Source organism: Vigna umbellata, chromosome 7 (genome assembly GCF_029865625.1).
Source record: "Vigna umbellata cultivar VRB3 chromosome 7, Vumbellata_1.0, whole genome shotgun sequence".
NCBI classification, from domain to species: Eukaryota; Viridiplantae; Streptophyta; class Magnoliopsida; order Fabales; family Fabaceae; genus Vigna; species Vigna umbellata.
This window is the reverse complement of record NC_142171.1, coordinates 32,410,531-32,437,648: the sequence shown is the minus strand read 5'-3', so window position 1 is coordinate 32,437,648 and position 27,118 is coordinate 32,410,531. Positions and strand designations below refer to the sequence as shown.

Genomic DNA, 27,118 nt, shown 5'->3' with positions numbered 1-27,118 from the left:
TGTGATGCTAGTGATTATTCAATAGGAGTCGTCCTTGGTCAGAGAAAAGAGAAGGTATTTCACAACATCTATTATGCTAGCAAAGTGTTGAATGATGCCCAGTTGAATTATGCTACTACTGAAAAGGAGTTTCTAGCTATAGTTTATGCTTTGGAGAAATTTAGACCTTATCTCATTGAGTCTAAGGTGATTATCTACATAGATCATGAAGCCATAAAATATTTGTTGACAAAGTCAGATTCTAAGCCACGACTGATTAGATGGGTACTGTTATTGCAAGAGTTTGATGTAGAGATCTGTGATAAGAAGGGGAGTGAGAATTTGATTGCTGATCATTTATCTCGGTTAGTTAATACTGAGGTTACTGGTAAGGAACTAGAAATCTAGGAATCTTTTTCGGATGAAACACTCATGTATATTCAAAAGAGGTCGTGGTTTGCTGATATGGCCAATTTTAAAGCTGCAAGAGTAATTCCAGAAGATCTTAATTGGCAATAAAGAGAGAAATTTTTGCATGATGCCAAGCAGTTTATTTGGAATGACCCTTATTTGTTCAAAATTGGAGCAGATAATCTTTTGAGGCGATGTGTGACAAATGAAGAAGCTGAAAGAATTCTCTAGCATTGTCATGACTCACCCTATGGAGGACATTTCAATGGAGAAAGAACAACAACAAAAGTTCTCTAGTCAGGTTTTTATTGGCCTACTTTATTTAAAGATGCTCATAATCATGCCAGGAATTGTGATAGGTGTCAAAGAACTGGAACTATTTCAAGACGTCATGAGATGCCATTATAGGGCATTTTAGAGGTTGAAATCTTTGATTGTTGGGGCATTGATTTTGTAGGACCATTTCCACCATCTTTCAACAATAAATACATTTTGGTGGCAGTAGACTATGTGAGCAAATGGGTAGAAGCATTGACGTGTCCTAAAAATGATGCAAGCACTGTGATTAAATTTCTAAAGAGATAAATCTTTTCACGCTTTGGAACTCCTAGAGTACTTATTAGTGATGGAGGATCTCATTTTTGCAATTACCAGCTAGCCAAGGTACTCAAACATTATGCTGTGAGACATAAGGTAGTTGCACCTTATCATCCACAGACTAATGGGCAAGCTGAAGTGTCTAACAGAGAGATCAAGCGGATCTTGGAGAAAACAGTTGCTACGTCAAGAAAGGACTGGTCACAGAAACTTGATGATGCTCTCTAGGCATACAGGACTGCAATGAAGACATCTATGGGTTTATCACCTTATCAGCTAGTCTATGGGAAAGCATGTCATTTACCAGTGGAGATGGAGCATAAAGCTTTATGGGCACTTATATTTTTGAATTTGGATCCTTTTGAAACTCAAAATAAGCGTAGAAGGCAGATGCTAGAGCTTGAAGAGATGCGGTTGCATGCATATGATTAATCCAAAAGCTAAAATTCTATCATGACAAGAAGTTAATAAAGAAGATTTTTAATCCAGGGCAACAGGTGCTATTGTTCAATTCAAGACTGAAGCTATTTCTTGGAAAGTTGAAGTCAAAATGGTCTGGGCCATTCATAGTAAAGAGTGTGCGTCCACATGGAGCAATGGAATTAGTTGATCCAGTTGCTAATGATCAACAAAGAAGCTGGGTGGTGAATGCTCAACGTCTCAAGCATTATCTAGGAGGAGAAGTAGAGCGATTGTCCATAGTGATGAAGTTGGCTGATCCTTGAACTGTATTGGGTCAAGCTAGTGACGTTAAAAGAGCACTTGTTGGGAGGCAACCCAGTGATTTGAGAACTTTTGTTTTTGGTTTGGTGATGTAATTATGAACTTTTGTTATTCTTGTTTTAGTTATAAACTGTTTAAAAGGATTACATTTACTGAAGGACGTTGTGTGGAGGAGTATCTACTGAAGGATACTAGGTTTGCTTGCACTTATTGATGGGTGTTGGAGAATTTTGGGTCAGGCTCGTGACGTTAAACAAGCGCTACCTGGGAGGCAACCTAGTGTTTTAAATTCGTTAACTTATTTGCTTCTGTTTTTAGAATAGGGTTGATGTACTTAATTTGAAACTTTATCTGTTATGATGGTTTGCTTACGACTGTTGTGTGATAAGTAATGCTTGATGATGTTTTGATCTTGATTGATGTCGAGAATGTGCACATTATATGCTTATACAGGTGGTTCACAAGCATTGTGAACAAATGCATGATATTGTGATTATGATTATGATGCTATGCAGGATGTGTATGTGGAATGTGAATGAGCTTATATGTGAGATTTTGAGCTCTAGAGTTGTTAAGATTGAATGCTATTACTCTGAAACACTAGTGCAGAAATGACCTTTAACGTCACCCGTAGACGTCCGTCCATAACAGCCCCAACGTAAATAATTGACCAGTGGCATATCCGTAAATAAGTGAAACTCTAGATGTCCGTTGTGGGGGGGGGGGAGGACGGACGTCTATAATATTATAGACGTCCGGGCCCCACCCACGGACGTCTAAGAGGCTGGAACAATCACCTCTTTAACTCCCCTATTAGCCCCTTAAACGTCCGTTGTGGAGGGGGCTAGACGTCTATAATATTATAGATGTCTGGTCCCCCATATCGGACGTTTCGGGTGCTGACAGGGTGGTTGAAGAATTAATTGTCTTGAGCCCCTGAAACGTTCGTTGTGGAGGGGGCCGGACGTCTATAATATTATAGACGTCCGGCCCCCCATATTGGACGTTTCGGGTGTTGACAGGGTGGTTGAAGAATTAATTGTCTTCATCCCCTTAAACGACCGTTGTGGAGGGGGACAGACGTCTATAATATCATAGACGTCCAGCTCCCCATATCGAACGTTTCGGGTGTTGATAGGGTGGTTGAAGAATTAATTGTCTTCAGCCCCTTACACGTCCGTTGTGGAGGGGGACGGACGTCTATAATATTATAGACGTCCGGCCCCATCCACAACGGACGTTTAAGGGGCTGATAGAGGGGAGTTGAAGAGGTAATTGTTCCAGCCTCTTAGACGTCCGGGGTGGGGGGGACGGAAGTCTATAAAATTATAGACGTTCGGGCCCCTCCCACGGACGTCTAAAACCCCCGCGAATATCAATTTTAAATCCCCAAAGACGTCATATTAGTGATAGCCCCGACGTCTATAGGATTATAAATGTCGGGGCCCCATAGTACCGGACGTCTAATAGTATTTATACTAAAACGCGAACCGCGAGCAGTTACGCTCACTATTCATCGTCTTCCGCGCGAACGCTCTCGGTGGCATTGCATTTCCAGGTGTGTTTTCTCTCTTTTGGACCGTTTAAATTTACTTTCAATCCGATTACATTGCTCTGTGATGAAATATCTTTGATTTGAACCGATTAAAAATTGTTTTTGGTGTAGTTTGTTGTGGTATCTTGGGCGGCTTTTTGGACTGTTTTTGGCCTACGTTTTTGGCCGTGCCCTCCTCGATTTCCCTCCCTTTCATTTGGAATCTACTTTTCAAGTTAGCTTGTTCGTTGATAAAGGTTTTTTGTATGCATGTTATTGGTTTTTGTGTATGCATTTGTTTGACTCTAAGGTATGCATGTGTTATTGGCTTTTGAATATGCATGTATTAGTTGTGTTATTATAATTGTGATATGTTAATGTAAGTTTCAAATCATTGAGTGACACTTAGTTCTCGTTTGAAATTTAACACAAATGATTAATCTTTTAATCGTTTGTGTTAAATTTTGAATTGTCCGATTGGACAGTTTGAGAAAATTAATTTTCATAATTTGCAAAACATGTCAATTGGAGTTTATGGATAAGATTGATAAAATTTTGGTTCAGTATTTGTGTTGTTCTCCGGATGCATATTTGATTGTGGTCATCGTTGACTACTCTCATTTCGTGTATTTCGGAGACCAATGCGAAATGCTGCTGAAATCTTATCAATTTTATCATGTAGACTTCTTTGCACGTGTCTTAGCAAATTATGAAAATTAATTTTTTTGAATGGGTAGGGCCTAACCTTGTGAAAGTTAAAAAACTTATACTGATGATTTTACGAACATAGTATGGATCGAAGCTGGATGAATGAACGTCGCATCCGTGAAGAATATGATAAGGGTGTTTCGGAGTTCTTGCAACTTAACTTTGTTGTTTTAGGTACATGGACACAATCGTTGTAGACCAAGGTCGGTCTTCCATGTACGTGTTTGTTGAACCTCAGATCATTCAACCATCTGGTAACACACTTCAAAACAGACAACATTATTTGCAAACATGGATGGATGAGTCAAAAAGAGACGTATACCTTGTGCCATACATTGATGGGTAGGTGTTGTTATATGTGGCCAGTTCATTATTATAGTTTCCTTAATTAGTTAAATAACTATTTATCCTTTATGATAGCATGCACTGGCAGCTGATGGTCATCATTCCCAAAGTATGTAAAATTACATGGTTTTGTTCGTTGCATAGGAAGATGAAAAATGACTTGAGAACAATGCTTTAAGGGTAAGTGTTTCTCCAAAAAATGACTTTGAATTTGATGTTCACCTTCAACTTTTATGATAAATATAGTCATATTAATTATACTTTGTGTTTTCAATCTGTACAGAGTTATTGGTAAATCACGTGGTCAACTGGTTCAAATTTTGTATCCAAAGGTTTTAAGTCATTTATAGTTCTAATTCATTTTCTATGTTATTGAATGATCTAAATTCTTAACTATTTAGTTTGTTATTTTAGTGTAACTACCAGCTAGATTCATGGGAATGTGGCTTCTATGTGATGGTTGGATTAAGACCATCATTTGAGCTGTCATTACAAATGACTGGAATGAGGTAATGATGTATACATTGAATTACAAATCAAATTCATCTTCAAACATATATGAAACCATAATGAATCTTTCTAGAATTTTGCAGCGCTTCAAGAGTACATCGCCTATTCCAGAGGACACAATTAAACAGATAAGGCAGGAGTGGACCGCTTATCTTCTGCAAAGATGGAGTTAGGAATAGTTTTATTTGTTGTTGAACATTGCTTAGTTTTAGTTTAAGTTTTATCTTGATAGTTTTGGTAGTGGATTATATTTTACATTAAGTAGAACTTTGTTTATATGAAACACATATATATATTATTGCAAAATTGTTCTAGGACAATTTTCTGCTTTTCAGGTGTGGTTTTATTGCAAAAATAAATTAATTTTTAAAAAAATACGCCCAGTAGACGTCGGTTAGTGCACTGTCAGACGTCAAAAGGCCAAAAGAACGGACGTCTACAGTCCTTTCTGCACTAGTGAAAGCATGAATGACTTTGCCCAGGTTTTCTATGTTGAATTATTTGCTTGTTTGCATCATATGATCAAGGCCATTTGTTGGTAACCCTTTTGTTAGCCAAATGTATGATTTTAACCCAATCAAAAGAGAACACTATGTGTTCTATCCTTTGAACCCGTAACCTTGAACAAGATAGAAATCCCTCTTTAAAAAGCTTTACCTTGAGTTATGTTGAAAACATTTTGTGGTATTGATAAATGTTCAAGTTTGGGGTTGTTGGGAAGTTTAGAAAGGGAAAATAAAAAGCATTGAGCTAAAAGTTAAGCATGTGAAAAGCAAAAGAAAAAGGAAAAGAAAAGCTCAATGCAAAAGAAAGTTGGGAATAATTAAGAATGGTTGTGTTTAGATGATTCTCTTAACTCAAGGGTTTTGTAACTCAGAAAAACCAATTTTCTTGTTAGCCAGCCACATTATAAGCCATAGAGAAGTCCTTGTGATGATGTTTGCTTGTGATTATTTTTGATTGTGGTTAAATGAAAGGCAAAGTTAATTCATGTGACATTGTGATAGTAGAGTGGACGAGTGAGTGCCTCTTATACACTTTTGTGTTTGAGTGAAACACTTTATCTAGTGAGGAAAGATTCCATGAACATATAGGAAGATCTATGCTTAGTTGATTGGTCATTCATGAAAATAACAATTGTTGGATATTATGTGATTGAGTGAACACTAAAGCATGTGCACATCTTGATTGAAGTCTTTGTGAAGAGCTAATTTGAGTATTTACTTGTCCTGGAAGAAGAAATTTTGAATATGGTGAACCATTGTATGGATTGGTAGAAAATTGAGCTACATTTTGTTTGCTTGAGGACAAGCAAAGTTCTAAGTTTGGGGTTGTGATAACAGTTGAAAAACTGTTACTTTTATACTTAAAATTGATATCATAAACAACCTTTATGACTTAAAAACTAGCTTGGAATCATGCTTTTGCTTATGTTTTTGGAAATAAGAGAGTTGGACATGTTTTATGCTTGATTTCCTTGTTTTTGCAGATTTTAAGGTGAATTTGATGAAATAAGAGAAGTAGGAAAGAGATGGAATCAGAAAAGGACACAAAAAGTGCACAAGAAGAGAAGAACCAAGTGCCGCTCAACGGAAATTACCGCTGAGCGGTGTTCTTCAAGACTCGTTGACACCGCTGAGGGACAGAACTGCAGCTGAGGGGTGGAATAGAGGACATGCAATTACCGCTGAGCGGCATTCTGATGGGCTAAGGCTAACTTTTCTATAATTTTTAGAATACTATATAAGGTTTTAGTTAACCTAGGTCAGTCATCTTTGGCTGGGACGAAGCAGAAACACACTCTTTCACCCCTTGGAGGAGGATTTTGGATGCTACAACTCCTTTCTCACCTTTCTAGGGTTTTATCTTTCACTCTTTCATTGTATTTCACCTAGTTTCACCATGAATATGGTGAACTAAACCTTTATTTTTGTTGGGGAATCAATGTAATCCTTTGAAACTCTCATGTATTGAATTTGTTCTTCAAGATCTTTTCAAGATACATGCTTTCTTTCATTAATTGTTAGAGTTTTTCCTCTTTGCTCAAAGCATACATTGTTTAACTCATTTGATGTCATGATTATTGATTTTGTCGATATGGACACATACGGGAAAATCTAGATTTGGGGAATCTCTCCCCATAGTAGTATAAACCTAGATAGAGGAGTATGATGGTTGGTTGCCTTTAAGCTTCTGTGCTGTGTAATGCATGAGTAATTGATAGGGAGACAAGACATTGTAAACTAGTAATTATGATTAGGCTTTTTTCGCCGAGACATCAGGTTTAAGATAATTTAGAAAGTGACATTAGCAATTAATAAAGAAAATGAATTCTTGATTACATGAGAGTGGATAGGATGAAATTGATAAACCCCAACAACATATTCATTCATATATTTCAAATCACGTGTTCTGTTTCTTCTTGTCATTGATCAATACATGCATTCATATTTACTTTTCAGTATTTTGCATTTAAAACTTACAAGAATTGGTTCTACAAGTCTTAGATAATCAATAAATCTCATAACTGTCTAGGCCTAAATTTTTTGAAAGAACTATACTTGATCTTACCAGTTTTATTATTTGATACGATTCGGTTACTCTCTATAAAAGGATTTTTCAAAATTTTCTACTGTGTAGAAACATATTTAAATTTAATTATAGTTATTATAAAATTAAATTAGTATTACTTTGAAAGTCGTTACAAATCCATTCAATCAACCTTCACATGTTCTGAAGCTCAAAACTTCTCAACCTCCTCCTAAGCCATTGCATTGCAGTTCGTTCCCAACACCGCACTCTGCACAATCCCATTCCAAAGCGCCACTGCTTTCTCCGAGCAACAACCGTCAATGAGTTTCCCAAAAAGCCCTCGCCATTCTTCTCCTTATTCTCCCTCCTCCCCTTCCTCTCCTCCTTCCTACATTCCACCCCACCGTACCCAGCTGCACCCTCGCATGATCTCCCTCTATACTTCTTCTTCCAGTCACACAAATCCAAATCCCAACAAACCCCACACCGGAAAATGCCTTCTCTTCCTCTTCGCCTTCCTCTTCTTCACCGCTCCCTTTCTCTTCTACCTCTTCTCCACCGCCCTCCAAATCCACTCCTCCCCCAAATTCGCCGATTCTCGCCCTGTCTCCTTCGCCCTCGCTTTCCGCGCCGGCCCCGACGCTCTCCGCCTCTCCGTCTACCACTTTCTTGGCCCCGGCCTCGGCCTCCTCGCCGCCGCTCATTCCGCCGCCGCCGCTCCCGGCTTCGCTGCCCCGCCCGACGCGCTCCGTGGCGCCGTCGCCGAGCTTGTCCGGTTCGCTAAGGGCAAGGTGCCTCGCCGGGAGTGGGGGAACACCGTCGTGCGGCTTGCGGCCTCCGAGGAGCTCGAGCAGCTCGGCTCCGAGGAAGCAGAGAAGGTTCTGGAATGTTGCAGACAGGCCTTAAAGGCGTCCGGGTTCTTGTTCAAGGATGAATGGGCACGCGTCGTTTCAGGTTAGTTTGGGTTTGGTTCGATGTATTTGAGAAAATATAAAGCAAGGAGTTGGACAGTTAATGTAGTGAATCCAAGGTCGATTTGTTTGGACATTGTATGAGTTTAGTCCTTGGTGAAAACAATCCTTAACAAAGTTTTACTTCCTTTTGGGCTTTACATATTAGTATGTTCCAAAACCGTGGGACATTGGTGGACATGTCCATGAACTAAAGAAAGGTGAGAATTTAATTAGAAGGCACTAACGATGCAGTTCTAGTGTATACACACACACATTGATCACAAATTGCTAATATTTAAGGTGCCTATAATATATAAGGTAAGGTGTGCTTGACTGGCTTCTATAATATATAATTTCTATGGGCTGAAATATATGAGAAATATAATCATGTTCAGTGAGCTTTGAATAAACAAATTTTAAATAAGTCAAACTTATTTAATGTTATTATTTCAAAGATACCATTGTGGTTAAATATGGACACTATCCCCGATAAAATGTGATAAGGGTGATTTGGAATGTGATTTTATGAGATCAATAACATTAAGTGAACTTAAATAACATTCTTAATTAGGGTAAAATTAGGTAATTTTGCTAATATTTGAGTGTAGTAATTTATAAGTAATAAATAAATAGCATTTTTGTTTGCTTGAGTGTAAAATTCTTTATATTAACTCAAGAGTGTTTGTTTGGTTATGGGCATGCATAGTCTTAGGTTAGTCAATTAGTTGGGGATTGGTTCAACTTTTATACTATATACTTAGGCGCCTTAGGTAAAGATACCTTTTGATTGGTTGGGAGTGTAAATTCCAAATTCTAACAGTGCATTGAGATTGAACACTAAAGCCTGTGTTTGGGGTTGAACGTGTAATTTCAGGTTAGTCACCTAGAAGGGGTTTGGTTCAACGTATTAGAGAGAACATTGATATCTTTTTGAAAAGGGAGCAACTGTTTCTAAAAATTAGGTGAAGAATTTATTTAGAATGCTTTAGAGAGTGCCATGTATGATAGGCATGGTGAGTTTGCTGATTTTTATAATTTCTATTTTAGAAGTCATACATACGGTCATCTCTGGTTGGCAGTTGCACTTACTATACAATTAAACTCTAAAGTGAAAGCAATATTTTTGTTTATGCGTGTGATTTTTGTTAGGATCCCCTTTCGGAATTGAAAATGTCAAAGCCTAACAAGAAACAACAATTAACACAGAAAACTCATTACAATTATATTTCCTCTCTATTACTGAAAACTCATTACATACCAAGAACCAAGGTATACAAATACCCCTCTAAAGGAGAGTACTGCTTTCCACTGGAATCTGCCCAGTTCTTCAATGATATTTCCCTGAGTTGTCCTCTCTACCTGAGGGAGGTTTACCATTGTGGTTAAACATGGACACTACTTATAAGGAAAACTGAACTAACTCTCCTAACCTCCTCTTAAATTGTTACCCTTTTACTCCTTTTTTTCCTCCTACAATACAACTTTTAGACCCTTTTCCCTTATAAGTTTTTGCTCTGGTTTGGTCCTAACATACCTCCTCATAAACAAACTTGTCCTCAAGGTTAAATTCCGGAAATTGCTCTTAGATAATGGAAGATTCTTCCTAAGTAGCTTTCTGTGGAGATTTTCCTTGCTGATGCACAAGAACTTGATGAATTGTTGCACATGCTGAATAATTTCCGGATTGCCTAAGATGTTTTAAAGTTGGTATCCTTCTTCTGTACCTGTTAGGTTACTTTATAGCGATAACCTAATCTATTCCCTCTTCTCACCTCAAAACTCGATTAACAGAAGATAAATGTATGAGTATGTATTTTATTAACTCTGTAAAATATGGAAAATAGAACTACAAGTAAGTATCCCAAGGAAGCCTCCCTTCCTCCACTGGCAAGAATGTCTAGTCTTTACCCAAAAGATAATAACCTCCCTGAATTAGGTTACAGGAAGACTATTTATAGTGTCGCCTTCCTGCGCCCTACCCTTCTGCTAACCCAAATTACTTCTACTACATACCGTTCGGTACTAGCGTATAACTACCGTTCGGTCTTTGATCCCATCCTCCCTTCTTGATGCCGTTCGGTCTATACTCCCCCATGGCCTTACCGTTCAGCCTCTACTTCTCATGCTCTCTTCTTGATGACGTTAGGTCTATGCTCCCACCATTGCCTTACCGTTCGGCCTAGCTTCCCCTCTCTTACTTCGTTCGGCCTCGCTTCCTCCCTTTCGTTCTGTTCGGCCTCACTTCCCCTTTGCTTTACCGTTCGACATTATGCTACTTCTCTCTTTTATTCCTAACAGTACCCTACAACTCATAGAAGGTCTATGCCCACAAGATGCTATCCAACTGTTGTCTTGAGCTGGGAAACCTGAAAAACAAGGTAAATTCAGTCTTGTTTTAGAAGCTGCAGTTTAAAAGCTACTGCTCCTATTTTGTTTTAGAGTTGTCTTCTTTCTCTTCCTTAAGCTTTTAATGTAAGCAACTAATGCTTATATGTGTCTGTATATGTTAGGAAACCAGAATTGGACCGATAAAGAAGAGTAATATTCTGTATGGTATAGACTGAAAAGAAGACAAAAATAGGAGAGCATTCTCTCTTCCAAGGGTTTCCCCTTCACACAGGATGGTAATGATCCTGTCAACAATTCTCTAAACAACCCGAAAACATTTCCTGCCTACAAAGACCCCCCATTATATAAAGAAAAACTCACTCAACCTAACCACCCAACTAACAACTAATTCCTAATCTGTTTCCTTCTATCCTGCACACATTATATCCTATCAGTATATGAATCTGAATTAGTGGTGAGATTTGATCTCTCTAGCCCTTTTCCTCATATATTCTCTTTTAAGTGTTATAAATAAAATAATTCTTTATTTTCTTTCATAGTTCAAGTTGGTACCTAACTCCCTATATTGGGAGCCTAGTGTGTGTGTTAGGTTCCTAGATAGAGCAACCCAAGAACACCAATGCGAGACACCTAAACTCACTGTAAAGATCTTGTATTATTGATTCTAGGCACCAAGAACAACAAGAATGCCTACAAGGGACAATGTTCCCTTCACACAGGATGCAATGATCTTGTCAACAATCTCTAAAACATCCAAAAACATACCCTGCCTACAAAGATCCCCCCACACTATATAAAAAAAGTCTCACTCAACCTAACAACCCAACTAACAACTAATTTTTAGTCTGTTTCCTCCTCTCATACACATTATATCCTATCATTACACATTGCTGTAGAACAACCTTGTCCTCAAGGTTGGAACAGTGAAGCTTGATCCCATGGCTCATCCATCAACATGTTAGCATAGGAAGATAATCAACTGGCTACTGCCTGCCAATTCAGGTCTGGAGGCTTGGGTGGTGGTCGATATGAGAGAATTGTTGACTCCTTCATTCCATTAATGATAAGAATTGTTTCAAACCACTTCTTGCACGACTCAAAAATGCTGTAGCATATTTTCGCGACAACTTTCGTTTTCTCATTTCTACTTCTAGATCTTCCAGAATTATTTGGCCATCCCCATCCTTATCCAACTCCTCGAAGTACCTCCTCCCTTCAGCCTTTGGGTATCTAAACAAATTTTGCATTGAAATGAGTTTCTTCTTATCAGGATGGTCTTTAGAAGTTTTTCCTAGATGTGGTAACAGTTCAACCAGTTCTGTCAATGAAACTTCGGGTTTCTTGCAAAAACTCGGCTTATCTTCATCACACACTTTATGACACTTCTTCTTCACCTCCCAGATCTGAAATTCACTACATTCCCTCAGTGAGGCAATCAAACAAACACCCTTGACCTTGTTCTTTGGCCTTGCCAAACAATGCTCAAGATCCTTTGCCGCCTTCCAAAAACCTTCTTCATCTGGTTTACTACTCTATGGATATCTTCTTCCTTCTTCTCTTCATCATTAGCCAAGTACTCTCCTTTTCAGAGAATTTCTTGCCTTTCTTGATGTTTTGCATACTATCTTTCTAGCATCCATACCCGTCTTTACCTCTTTCTTTCCTTTCATGACAAATTTCTCACTTTCTTCTGAGCCCCTTCCCTGATTTATGAGTTGCTGCATGGCTTTCATTTCTTGGATGATTTCCGTTATCTCTTGCACACTGTCTTTTTTTTTTTTCCTGTCATGGCGCTTCCTTGTTTGCTGGCCCCTTTCTCCAAAGTATTTTCTCTTTCTTCCATCACTTCCTCAACCTCGTCCTTTCTTTCCCTTCTTTCCCCATTAATCGACCCCTGACTACCTTATGATCCTTTGTCCAGGTTCTTGATTTTTCACATCATATCTTTCATCAATTCTCTAAGTTCCTGGTAGTTGGCTCTGGATTCCTCTCTTGAATCCTTTATTGCTCGGCCATGTTGGCTGGCTAATCTCTCTATTGTACTCAATCTTCCTTCCATGTCTCTCCATTTTGATCCTGCAGGTCGGACCAATTTGTTAGGTTCCTAGATAGAGGTACCCAAGAAAACCATTGCAAAACACTGCAAAACACTTGAACTCACAGTGAAGATCTTGTATTATTGATTCTAGGCACCAAGAACAGCAAGAATGCCTTCAAGGGATAATGTTCCCTTCATAGAGGATGCCAATGATCCTGTCAACAATTCTCTAAAACATCTAAAAACATACCCTGCCTACAAAGACCCCGCCCCCCACTATATAAAGAAAGTCTCACTCAACCCAACTAACAACTAATTTTTAATCTATTTCCTCCTCTCATACACATTATATCCTATGAGTGTGATGAGGAAGTACTAGACATCTCAAATAGAGTGTGTAATGAGGAAGTACAAAGACATCTCAAATTGAGCTTATGTCCCCTAACCTAGAGCTAGGTACTCCCAAAAACAACTGAAGTGATTCTAGGTCTTGTCAAGGTCTTAGTAGAATGTCTACAAGTTGGTTGTTAAAGCTGACAAATCCAGTACATAGTTCCTTGGACAACAAGTTCTCCTTCATAAAATGACAGTGAACCTCCATGTGTTTGTTCCTTTTGTGAAACACAAGATTAGAAGCAATATGATTGCCTAATTATCATAATACGACTTCATTTGCTGAACATCAAAAAATTCAGCTCTTGAAGAAGTTGTTTAACCCACAAAAGTTCACAAGTGGCTAGAGCCATAGATCTATATTCAACTTCTACAATGGATTGAGCAACAACATTTTTGTTTCTTGCTCTCCCTATGACGGATCTTTTGTTAACATGATAACATGTTTAGTTTGCATCACAATACCCTATAATTTAAGTATTGTCTTTGTCCTCGTACAATATTGCTTGTCCCGGAACCTTTTTGATATATCTAAGAATGCAAATTACAACATTCTAGTGATCAATATGAGGATTCTATATGAATTGACTAACAACTCCCACAACATAAAATATGTCAGGTCCTGTAATAGTGAGATAAATGAGTTTTCCAATCAACCTCTTGTATCCTTTTGGATTTAAGAAAGTGTCACCTTGGTCCACCATGAGCTTTTTGATTTGGATTCATGGGACTATTAGTTGGCTTGCAATTTTCCAACCCGGTCTCCTCTAGAATGTGAAGAGCATATTTTCTTTGTGAAATGACAAGACCTTCCTTTGATTGACCCCTTCAAAACCCATAAATTACTTCAGAAAAGATCTTTAGTTCGAAAGTAATTGAAGTGATTTTCATTAATAAAATAATTCTTTACTTTGTTACGTAGTTCAAGTTTTATGATTTTGGTGAGGTTGTGAATATTCATATGATGTCTTTAGGTAAGTGTTAAATAGTGGAATTATAATCTTGTAGCTTAAGGAGAAGGGATTCTAGTGGAATGAAAGGTTTCTTTGGTCAAGAAATCTAACACTTCACGACACTCACTCACACGGAAGAAAGAAAACATATGTGTATTACTTTTGTAAACAAGCATACAATGTACACAAACCACACTATCAAGGGAGCACTCCCCCTCCACAGGATATAGATGTCCTGTCTATACAAAAGAATATCAAAAGCTAACCCTTTACAATAGCTCTCAACCTTAACATAAGGTTCCCCCATTCTGACCAACCGTTAACTGAAAAGCTAACAGTAACCCATTCCCCCTAACTGCCTAACCATCCTATTAATTTCTCTTCCTCCTCTCATACAATCTTAATACTCTATCATGGAATTATTTTTTCTTGAAGAATTTCAAGTCAAACTAATGCATTATTTATTGCAGGAGAAGGGATTCTAGTTCTCTACAGTTGTCGTCTTTCTTGTGTGCTTGGGTGGATGTATACACAGACACACACACTCACACACATATAAAGGTGATAATTTACTGGATATGAATTCTAGTTCTCTGGAAAGTAAAACTGGAAAGAGTATCAACTAGGAAACAAAAAGCCATGAGCTGATGCTGAACACCAACCTAAATAATGACAGTCAATGCCATGTCAGATATTCTATAAATCAGTGTGACTTAGTACTACAATTTCTTATATAGTATTTTGAAACAATAGTTTTACTGACTTTATATCTCTTACTATTGATATTGTTAGAGATGAAGTTATTCATGTCAATGATGGAGTTTATAATCTAAATGTAGGGGAAGAACAAGGTATCTCTTCTTGGGTTGCAGTAAATTATGCTCTTGGAAACTTGGGACGCGAGCCTCACGAAACAACTGGAATAGTTGAACTTGGTGGGGGTTCTTTGCAGGTGTTTTCATTCACTATATATGACCATTTTGTTCGTATATAAATAAATCCATCTGCATCAAAAAGTTATTTCTTTAGTCTGCAAAGGATATTTTCGAGCTTTCCTTGTAAACATGTTGTAATGTGCATTTATGTGATGCAATGACATTAGTTGTTTTTTCTCCTCAATAATCTTGATAATTGGCCGTTAGGAAAAGATCTTATAGGCCCACAAATAAGTGGTGAGGATCAGAATATTTAGCATTCTTAAGAGTTTGTTGATAGTTTTTCTTTTAATTATGGTCAATGTTGTTTACTTTTGTGTATTAACGGTGTTGGGATTGGATTATAAATCACTGTACATAAACTTTGCATTATTATGTTGTTTTGATATTTGTTTGGCCAAAAAAACCTGTCTCGTTCCTTTCAGTAGATAGGAGGAAAAGTTTAAGATGTAGATAATTTTTTTGTCATAATCATTTGGAGAGGAAATTACTTAGAACATCTCTAGTGGTGGTTTCTTAATGAGTTCTTTAACATGAAACCAAATCCTGAAAAAACCTGTCATTGGAGAGATCCTATGCAGCACATCCAGTTTCTTCAACTTAATTTTTTTTTGTATAAGAAATGATTCTTGTAGAATAAAAACACAAATTTCCAAATAAAGCTAAACAAAATCCTCATAAGTAAGATGTATTTAAAATTTAAGTAAAAAAAGTTTATAAAAGTATGAGTTTCTTGAAATTCTCTATTATTGGAGCAAAATTGAAATGATATATAACTCTGAGGACCACAAAATGTATTTCCTCTGTTAAATGTGTTAGGATATTTATCCTATTTTATCATCATTATAGTGTGTCAAGTCATCATTATAGTGTGTCAAGGGTTACCCTATTTATCATGATTATATTGTGTCTAGGATTACCCTATTTATCATGATTATATTGTGTCTAGGATTACCCTATTTATCATGATTATATGGTGTTAGGGTTACCCTATTTATCATGTACTTGTGTATCAATTTATTCTTATAAATAGAAGATTGTGAGAGGGATCAATCAAGCCCTCTAGAATTATTTTACAGTTTCTGTCCGGCGCCACAGTTCTTTGTCGCCTGCCACTGTCCGCCGCTGCCCGCCGCCGGCCACCGTCAACCGTCGGCCACCATCGTCCGTCGCCGGCCACCGTCCGGCCACCGTCGCTGCCGGCCACCGCCCGCCGTTGTCGGCCACCGTCGTCCATCACAGTCACAGTTTCCTTCGTCTAAACCCTTAGGGTTTTCTTGTTCTCGCTAGTACTATTCGTCTTCTTAAGAAATGGCGTCTGGCAGTACTCTTTCCTTCTCTGGAAGTCCATCAGTTACCTCCGAGAAGCTAAATGGAAAAAATTATCTATCATGGTCTATTGCCGTTGAAATGTGGTTCCTTGGCCAAGGGCATTATGACCACCTTGAGCGAGATGGAAGCCATGTGCCTACTGAAAAAGCTGATCAGTGGAAACAAGCAGATTTCCAGTTGTGTGCCCTGTTATGGCAATCAGTGGAACCCAAACTTCTTGTATCTTTGAGGGCTTTCAAAACTTGTCACTCCTTTTGGAAGAAAGCCCAAAGCATTTATGCCAACGATATTCAACGTCTCTATGACACTACGAACAAGCTTGCATCTCTTAAAATGGCAGACCATAATATGGTGTCCTTCATGGTTGAAGCCCAATCTGCTGTCGAAGAACTTAGGATGTTTTTGGAAATAGATCCATTAGAGGATATAAAAAAGAAACTAGACAAATTTTACATGGTGTTGATCCTTCGTGCCCTACATCCCGATTTTGATCATCTCAGAGATCAACTTCTAACTAGTCATGATGTCCCCTCTATGGAAACATTGACCACTCGCCTTCTGCGTGTCCCGGTATCTCAAACTCAAGAAGCGCATGAACTAGTGGAACCATCTGTCATGGTTGCCACACGAGGAAGAGGAGGACGTGGCACTAGAGGAGGAGGACGAGGAGGTCGGGGACGTCCTCAATGCACATACTGTAAAAGGATGGGTCATACTCAAGAGAATTGCTACTCCTTACATGGTTTCCCTTCCAAAACCGTCAATATTTCGAAGACTGAAACTTCCATTTTGAAAACTGAAACCTCCACTTCTATGTTTTCTGAGGTTGAATATCAAGAGTATTTAAGTTAAAGTCTAACAACTTGGCACAACCATCTCAATCTCCCAATACATCAACAGCCTGCGTTTCTCAATCTATGGAATGTCAAAATTCATGGGTAATTGACTCAGGTGCTTCTGATCACATTTCTGGTAATACCTCTTTGTTCTCATCTATTTCCTTTCGAGAAAAACCTCATTTCATAACCCTTGCAAATGGATCTAAAACTTCTTCCAAAGGAGTCGGTCATGTTTCTTTGTCTCCCTCCCTCAACTCAGTCCTTTTTGTCCCTAATTGTCCTTTTAATTTAATTTCCTGAAGCTAGTTGACTAAAATGTTAAATTGTTCAATAACCTTTGATCATAAATCTTTTGTTATATAGGAGCGTGGTTCGGGGAGACAGATTGGAGAAGGATATGAAGCTGGCGGATTATACCATTTTGGATCTCGTCCAAGGGTGTCTTGTGTTGCTGCTCCTAATCCTATAGTGCTACATGATCGACTTGGCCATCCTCATTTGTCCAAATTAAAAAAGATGTGTCGTGAACTTAGTGGTCTCCAAACCTTAGAATGTGAGTCAAGTCAATTAGGAAAACATGTTAGATCTTCCTTTCCTAAAAGGTCTCAATCAATATGTAATTCTAGTTTTTCCATCATCCATTCTGATATATGGGGACCTAGTTGTATCTCCTCCTTTGGTTTTAGATATTTTGTTACCTTTATTGATGAATATTCAAGATGTACTTGGGTTTATCTTATGAAAAATCGTTCTGAATTGTTAGCTATCTTTACATCCTTTTTGAATGAAATCAAGAATCAATTTGGTCAAGTAATAAAAATATTAAGAAGTGATAATGCAAAAGAGTATTTCTCATCCTCCTTTTCTGCCATCTTGAGTTCCCATGGTATCTTACATCAGTTTACTTGTCCTCATACACCACAACAAAATGGTATAGCAGAACGAAAAAATAGACACTTGGTTGAAACTGCTCGTACCCTTTTGCTTGGTGCTCATATTCTTGTCCACCACTGGGGATGCCATCTTAACTACATGTTATCTTATTAATAGGATGCCCTCCTCCTCTCTTGATAATAAAGTCCCTTTCTCTATTTTGTTTCCTAATGATCCTCTCTTTCATACATCTTCCTGAGTGTTTGGCTGTGTATGTTTTGTTCATGACATGTCTCCAGGTCTAGACAAACTCTCCGCTCACGCTCTCAAATGTGTCTTCTCAGGCTATTCTCGACTTCAAAAAGGATATCGGTGTTACTCTCCTGAAACTAAGAAGTATTACATGTCTGCCAATGTCACATTCTTTGAACAGACGCCTTACTTCTCTCCATCTGTTCAAGATGTTTCTATCCTCCAGCAGGTCCTTCCTATTCCAATGGCTGAGTCAAATAGCTCCACTGTCTCTGTCATTCCAAGTCTTGATCACAATCCTTCTACACCTGTTTCTCCACATACTGAGATCATCCCACACAAGGCCCCGATGGATAGTCCACCTCCCCAAGACAATGGTGAATCTCCTACTTCGGATTCTTCTTCCTCGTCACCTCCTCCCACGCCTCCTGGTGCAAATGATTCAGCATGACCTATTGCCCTCAGAAAAGGTACTCGTTCCACTCGGAACCCTCATCCCATTTATAATTTTCTAAGCTATCATCGATTGTCGCCCTCCTATTTTTCTCTTTTATCCTCAGTGTCCTCTGTTGTTATACCCAAGAATGTGAAAGAAGCACTTGATCATCCTGGATAACGACAAGCTATGATTGTAGAAATGCAGGCTCTTGACCACAGTAATACTTGGTAGCTGGTGCCCCTTCCCCCAGGAAAAAAGGCGGTTGGTTGTCGATGGGTGTATGCGGTTAAAGTTGGCCCTGATGGTGAAATTGATCGGCTCAAAGCTCGGCTTGTTGCAAAAGGTTACACTCAGGTTTATGGTCTTGATTATTGTGACACTTTCGTAGCCAAGATGACTACTATTCGTCTCTTCTTTGCCATGGCAGCCATTCGTTACTGGCCACTTCATCAATTGGATATGAAGAATGCCTTCCTACATGGTGATCTTGAGGAAGAAGTTTATATGGAGCAACCTCCTGGGTTTGTTGCTCAGGGGGAGTCTGGTATGGTATGCAAATTGCATCGATCTCTATATGGCCTCAAGCAATCCCCACGTGCTTGGTTTGGAAAGTTTAGCTCCATTGTTCAAAAATTTGGGCTAAAACGCAGTGAAGCAGACCATTCAGTTTTTTATTGTCATTCTTCTCTCAGGAAATGTGTTTACTTAATAGTATATGTTGATGATATTGTCATTACAGGAAATGATGCTGTTGGAATATCTCAACTAAAAGAGTATTTGTGTAGACATTTTCAAACCAAGGATCTTGGAAGTCTCAAATACTTCTTAGGCATTGAAGTAGCGCAATCAAAAGATGGAGTTGTAATCTCCCAAAGGAAGTATGCTCTTGATATATTACAAGAAACAGGCATGATTGATTGTAGACCGGTAGACAGTCCCATGGACCCAAACTAGAAATTAAGAACAGAAGAAGGTGAATTATTCTCCGATCCAGAGAGGCATAGGAGGCTGGTTGGCAAACTAATTTATCTCACTATTACAAGGCCAGATCTATCCTTTGCAGTTGGAGTGGTTAGTCAGTTCATGCAGGCTCCATGTGTTGACCATTGGAATGCTCTCATTCGCATTCTAAGGTATGTAAAGAAGGCTCCCGGGCAAGGATCTTTATATGAAGATAAAGGAAGCATTCATGTCTCTGGGTATTGCAATGCAGATTGGGCAGGTTCACCTACTGATAGACGGTCTACAACAGGATATTGTATTTTTCTGGGAGGAAACATTATTTCATGGAAAAGTAAGAAACAAAATGTAGTAACTCGATCAATCGCGGAAGCCGAGTATAGGGCAATGGCATCACTAACATGTGAACTTATATGGGTGAAACAATTCCTTCAAGAGGTTAAATTTTGTGACATCCATACTATGAAGATGTATTGCGACAAGCTGCTCTCCACATTGCATCAAATCCAGTGTTTCACGAGAGGACTAAACATATAGAAATTGATTGTCATTTTGTTCGTGAAAAGTTGTTGACCAAAGAAATATGTACTGAGTTTATTGGGTCAAACGATCAACTCGCAGATGTATTGACCAAGTCATTAAGGGTCCTCGGATTGAGTTTATTTGTTCCAAGCTTGGTACATACAATTTGTATGCTCCAGCTTGAGGGGGAGTGTTAGGATATTTATCCTATTTTATTATCATTATAGTGTGTCAAGGGTTACCCTATTTATCATGATTATATTGTGTCTAGGGTTACCCTATTTATCATGTACTTGTGTATCAATTTATTCTTATAAATAGAAGATTGTGAGAGGGATCAATCAAGCCCTCTAGAATTATTTTACCGTTTCAATCTTAAGTAAATGTAAGTAAATATATGTGCCTTATCTCTTTATATCTTCTTTGTATTTGACACACACATATATACATGCTCCTTTGTTATAATACAGAGAGCGAGAGAAATAATTTTTGTCTCTTCACCATATATCTTAAATTTAGGAGAGAGAATATATCTTTTATTGTTTGTCTCCTTACATGCATTAGATATATATACAAGAGCTTATTTAATGAGTAGCCTATTCTACGAAACAAATCCCTAAAATTGTGGGATTATGGCTTATTTAATGAGCAACCCCAATTTATCCACCAATTCCTTAGCTATGAAATTGTAGCTAATGACACTGTCAATCAAGATCAACACTCTCCTTCCTCTCACCCATCCGTCTAATTCCATCGTCTTGGGTTGAGTGAGAAAACGAAGACAAATTCATTTGCTTTGGTCTACCCCCTCCGTTTCCTCCTCTTTTCCTTCTTCTTTGTCCTCTCCCATAATCACCTCTCTCAAACTCTGTTCAGGGCATCGATGGCTTGGGCTATATGGCCTCCCGCAGTGGAAACACCTCCCTTCCTCCCACCGTTTGATGTATTCTTGGTATGGTAGGTTTATTATGCTTCTACCATGGCCGTCGCTGCCCGGGTTGCTTCCTGCTTTCGACGCCGTGGTACCCAAAGTACCCTGTTTCTTCACCGTACTCCCACTCTTAGACATCCCCAGTTGCCCCTGACGAATTTTGATAGGCTCTGATGTAGCGACAATCCTCATGCTTCCTTGGTATAGCCCCCAAGATTGATGATTCTTGGTCATTGTTCCTCCACTCGCCCTCGAACCCCGATGCGCCTCTTCCACATCTCTTGCGACTTCCATGGCGGTAAGCAACTCCTTGGGTTATGTGACCGAATTTGACTCCTTATGTCCTCCTGCAGGCCTGCGAAGAAATACCCTAGCAGTTGATCCTTTGTCACCCCATTTGTTTGCGCCACCAACATCTCAAAATCCTGGATGTATTCATCCACCGCCCCTCTTTGCTTGATCGCCGCCAACCTTTCGAACATTGTCCCCCTATCCCCACCTCTGAACCTTCTCACCAACGCCTCCTTCAGCTCTTCCGAAGATGGGCTCTTGGCTTTGGCTTTCTAGAATCGGAACCAATAGCTAGCGCTTCCTTCCATATAAATGTACACCAACCGAAGCTTTTCTCTCCTTGTCACATTCTATATCTCGAAGAACTTCTCCGCTTTGGAAACCCAACCCAGTGGGTCGAGACCTTCGAAAGTGGGTAAGTCAACCCTTTTCACCCAACTGGGTTGCACCTCACACCGATCGTAATCCAATTCTTTGTCGGAGCTTTCTCTTCTTCTCCTCTGATTTTCGTTCACCAAGACCTGGCTTCCCTCCTAATTGTGATCAAGATTCCTTGCTCGCTCTCCAAGAACTCGCGTAAGTTCTTTAATTTCTTGGCACAACGCCATCGTTTCCGCCTTCAATCCATCCATCGTGGTCTCCATCGCTTCCATCTATCCCTCCAGAACATTCATCCTCCCCTCCACTCTTCCTTTTAATGCACTCAATTTTATGTCCATTTCGCCCCTCTTTGACGATGATCCGGCAGGTCAGACCAATTGATCAGATTTTGGGTTCTCCTGTCATACCCAACTTTACTTCTACTTGTTCTGCTCTTTTGCATATACTGAGCAAACCAGTCATTGAGACATCTCCTCATACTGATGATTCCTTAGTTATGGCTGCCCAACGTGATGATCGAAGTCGGTCTTGCAAGCCAAGTAAAGGACGTCCAAAATGTGACCACTGTGGCAAGTTAGGCCACAAAGTTGATAGATGTTATGCGCTTCATGGACGTCCTCCTCGACCTGTAGCATTGGCTAATTCTGATTCACCTCCCCGATCACCGTCTGCAGACCATCCTACTTCATCTAATACCGTAGAAAACCCTGCAATCTTTAACGAATTTCTCATATGGTATGAGGATCGTCAGCACTCTAGTTCCACTACATCTGCATCTGTTGCACGTACAGGTACACCTTTTGTTGGTCTGACTCACTTTCACTCCCTCAGACCTTGGGTCCTTGACTCAGGCGCCACCGATATCACCGGTAACAAATCCATGTTTTCTTCCTTGTTATGTCCGGATAATTTACCCTTGGTAACAATGGCTAATGGGTCTAGAGTCTCATCTCATGGTGTTGGTACTGTTCATATTTTTCCATCCATATCCATTGATCATGTACTTTATGTCCCTAGGTCTCCCTTCAACTTATTGTCCATAAGTCGTCTAACTCGTACCCTTAATTGTGTTATTTCATTTACTAAAGATTTTGTTTGGTTGTAGGACCGGAGTTCGAAACACATGATTGGCACAGGATTTGAGTCTCATGGCCTATATCATCTCCGCCCTTCTCCACATGTTGGCGTAATCATGGAGTCATCATCCCTTCTTCATGCTCAATTAGGTCATCCTAGTCTTGCCAAACTGCAACAACTTGTCCCGAGATTGTCAAAATTATCAAGTTTGTCATGAGTCTTGTCAGTTAGAAAAGCATACTCGTAGTTCCTTTCCTTGTAGTGTCTCACAACGAGCGTCGTCCCCCTTTTCATTGGTTCATTCTGATATTTGGGGACCTAGTCGTGTTAAGTCCACTTTAGGTTTTCAGTATTGTTACCTTTATTGATGACTATTCCAGATGTACTTGGTTGTTTTTAAAGAAGAATCGTTCTGAGTTGTTTCCTATTTTCCAATCATTTTTCAATGAAATAAAAACACAGTTTGGGGTTTCTATTCGAAATTTACGTAGTGATAATGACCGTGAATACCTTTCTCAACCGTTTAAACATTTTATGGCTTCTCATGGCATTCTTCACCAAACCTCATGTGCTTATACCTCTCAACAAAATGGGGTGGCTGAGCGCAAGGATAGACACCTTATTGAAACAACTCGTATACTTCTAATTCATGGTCAAGTACCCTCACGTTTTTGGGGTGATGCAATTCTCACGGCATGTTATCTTATAAACCGCATGTCATCTTCCGTCCTAGATAACAAAATCCCTGATTCTATCTTATTTCCTCAAACCTCTTAGAGTTTTTGGGTCTATATGTTTTGTTCATGATTTTAGTCCTGGTCTTGATAAGTTATCTCCTAGGTCTCACAAATGTGTCTTCTGAGGATGTCCACGGTCACAAAAGGGCTATAAGTGTTTTTCCCCTTCCCTCAATCGTCGTTTTATCTCTGCTGATGTCACTTTTGATGAATCTTCTTTTTACTTTTCACGTCTATCTTCTAGTTCTGTACCTCCACCTGCTACTGTTGATATTCCTATTTTCTGTGATCCTCCTGGTGATGCTCCACCCATTTTGTCTCCTCATTCTTTAGACTCTCATTCACCACATGATCGTCCTTCACCACCACCCCTTTAGGTTTATAGTCGCCGCAATTGTCTTCCTCATGACTCACTTCCAGTGCCGCCTCCGGCTCCAGCAAATGAGTCTGACCTGCCTATTGCCCTCTGTAAAGGTATACGCTCTACCCGTAATCCTTCCCCCCATTATATTGTTCTTAGTTACCATAGATTATCTCCATCTTTTTACACATGTCTCTCATCTATTTCTTCTGTGTCAATTCCCAAGTCTGTAGGTGATGCCTTAACTCATCCTAGCTAGTGTTAAGCTATGCTGGATGAATTAAGTGCTTTACAGAAAACTGGAACTTGGGAGCTTGTCCAATTACCATCTTGAAAGTCTATTGTTGGTTGCAGGTGGTTGTATGCTATCATGGTTGGCTTTGATGGCACAATTGATCGTCTGAAAGCTCGACTGGTTGCCAAAGGCTACTCACAAATTTTTGGTTTGGATTATGGTGATACTTTTTCTCCAGTGGCAAAAATGACCTCTGTTCGACTATTCATTGCCATGGCTGCTCTTCGACAATGGCCTCTTTACCAACTTGATGTCAAAAATGCTTTCCTTAATGGTGATTTGCATGAAGAAATTTATATGGAACAACTGCCTGGCTTTGTTGCTCGGGGGGAGTCATCTGGATTGGTATGTCGTCTTCGCAAATCCTTATATGGCCTAAAACAGTCTCCTCGAGCCTGGTTTGGTAAATTCAGCTGTGTTGTTCAACAATTTGGTATGTCTAACAGTGAAGCGGATCATTCAGTGTTCTATCGCCACTCAAGTGCTGGATGTATCTACTTAATAGTGTATGTCGATGATATTGTTCTCACAGGAGAAACAACACCTTTGTCATCATTTTCAAACCAAAGATCTTGGCAAACTCCGGTACTTTTTGGGTATTGAAGTAGCACAATCCAACACTGGTATTGTCATATCTTAGAGGAAGTATGCGTTAGACATCTTGGAGGAAACAGGGTTAATGAACTCTAAATCTGTTGAGACACCTATGGATCCTAACATCAAACTCCTACCAAATCAGGGGGAGCCTTTCTCAGATCCTGAACGGTACAGAAGATTAGTTGGTAAATTAAACTATCTTATTGTTACACATCCTGACATTTCCTTCGCAGTTAGCGTTGTGAGTCAATTCCTAAACTCCCCATGTGAAAACCATTGGGATGCAGTTGTTCGCGTACTGAAGTATATTAAAGGATCACCTGGAAAAGGTTTGCTATATGGTCCTAACAAGGATACAAAAATCGTTTGCTATTCAGATGCTGATTGGGCTGGTTCCCCTTCCGATAGGAGATCTACTTCTGGTTATTGTGTCTTTATTGGTGGCAACCTGATATCTTGGAAAAGTAAGAAGCAAAGTGTTGTGGCAAGGTCCAACGCAGAAGCAAAATATAGAGCTATGACATCAGCTACTTGCGAGCTTGTGTGACTTAAACAATTACTTAGTGAATTGAAATTTGGAGATGTCACTCACATGACACTTATATGTGATAATCAAGCTGCTCTCCATATTAGCTCTAACCCTGTCTTCCATGAGAGAACCAAGCACATTGAAGTTGATTGTCATTTTATTCGAGAAAAAAATCATATCCAGAGATATCAAGACTGAGTTCGTTAACTCAAGCAACCAGTTGGCAGACATATTCACTAAGTCCTTACGAAGACCTAGAATTGATTATCTTTGTAACAAGCTTGGAACATATGATTTATATACTCCAGCTTGAGGGGGAGTGTTAGATGTTTAGATATGTGTTTTTGTTAATTGGGCTCATCCCAAGGGCATTGGCCCATATCTTACATTATAAATAACCTATCCTATGTGAATGTAAAAGACACAAGGGATATTTCTCCCAATCTTCCCTATTTCTCACAGATAGGTTTATGAGTATGAAACCTATCTAAACTCAACACACACACCAAACAAGAACACAAATTGCAAAAGATTGACTCTGTATTGATTTCTCTTCAGTCTGTACAATACCCAAAACCTCCAAGGGAGCCTAATTCCCCCTCCACAGGATAAAAGAGTCTTGTCTACACAAAGAATACTCAAAACTGAAACTGTACAAAGATACATCAGCTCTATTTATATGAGCTCATTTCTCGCCCCCTAACTGTTATTACAGTTAGTTCTCATTAATTCCCCTCACCTCCCCTCACCTCCTCTCATACTCTTCTTTTTCCTCTCAAACCCTCCATATCTTATTTTGAAGCTTCTTTCCATGCTTTCCCTTCTTCTTGATGCAGCTGGTTGGACCAATTTGTTAGGTTTCTTGGTGACAAGAAACCTAAATTCTATCTCAAATTAAACAATCACAAACAGAGACAAGAAACCTCACTGTGAGGTAGCAGTTTATTGAATAAAAAATATAAAAAACATTCAACAACATCAAAGGGAAAACATTCCCTTCTACACAGAACTAGAACACCCCCCTCCTTAAAAGACAAAACAAAAACTATGTAAGTACTAATTAAAACTTCCCCTAACTGCTATTTAAATTCCTCATAACTACCCTAACCACTTCATACTAACTTCTATGTTTTATTTTTGCCAAACTATCTAATAACTGCCTATAAACTGTCTAATACATTACATATCCTATCAGTGTTACAAGCTTTATAGATTAATCAAAGGTCACCTAATGTACAATTACAATGTTGATTTCATTTTTTCTTAATATTCATTGTGGCTTTTTTGTTTTGGAGATATCTTAGTCTCCTTTTAGCTCAACTTTCACTTGTTTATTCTATAATACGAAAACTTCCCGATTGTATTCAAAATAAATTATTTTGTACGAGCATATCTGATCAATTTCTGAATAGATTTTGAACTTTATATTGATATTTGCAGGCTACATCGACTAAACTTAATGCAGATTTAGCTCACACTTTGCGAACTATAAGATTGTCCAGGGTTACATACAACCTTTACACATGGAGTTTGCCACAACTGGGTCAGGTGCCATTCAGATTTTTCTGATGTTTGAAACCAGTTACATTTATTTTAAATTTAAATGTTTTGGATGATGCTTATTAGTATATGATATCAAATTTGTATTACTTATCTACCAATGCTCTGATGAAATGAAGTGTGGAAACAGGTCAAGTACACAAGGGAGGGTTGAATTGTGTATTAAAACCATTTGGTAATTT

General features: G+C 38.9%; 1 protein-coding gene and 1 pseudogene across 1 annotated transcript; both read left to right on the top strand.

The window, feature by feature from the left end:
- Nucleotides 1–1,230: 1,230 nt before the first annotated feature.
- Nucleotides 1,231–1,712, top strand: LOC148195755 (uncharacterized). The gene is made up of 2 exons (XM_088095279.1): nucleotides 1,231–1,400; nucleotides 1,505–1,712. The coding sequence occupies exons 1-2, from the start codon at nucleotides 1,231–1,233 to the stop codon at nucleotides 1,710–1,712; spliced, it is 378 nt and encodes a 125-aa protein (XP_087951405.1).
- A 23,151-nt stretch (nucleotides 1,713–24,863) lies between these two features.
- On the top strand, nucleotides 24,864–25,965 carry LOC148195754 (secreted RxLR effector protein 161 pseudogene; annotated as a pseudogene).
- The last annotated feature ends 1,153 nt before the right edge of the window (nucleotides 25,966–27,118 follow it).

Excerpts from the sequence above, each read along its gene's own strand:
- LOC148195755 (XM_088095279.1), top strand. The coding sequence starts at position 1,231 with ATGAAGACATCTATGGGTTTATCACCTTATCAGCTAGTCTATGGGAAA. Across the intron at positions 1,401-1,504 it reads CTAGAGCTTGAAGAGATGCG|ACTGAAGCTATTTCTTGGAA; the intron begins GTTGCATGCATA and ends GTTCAATTCAAG.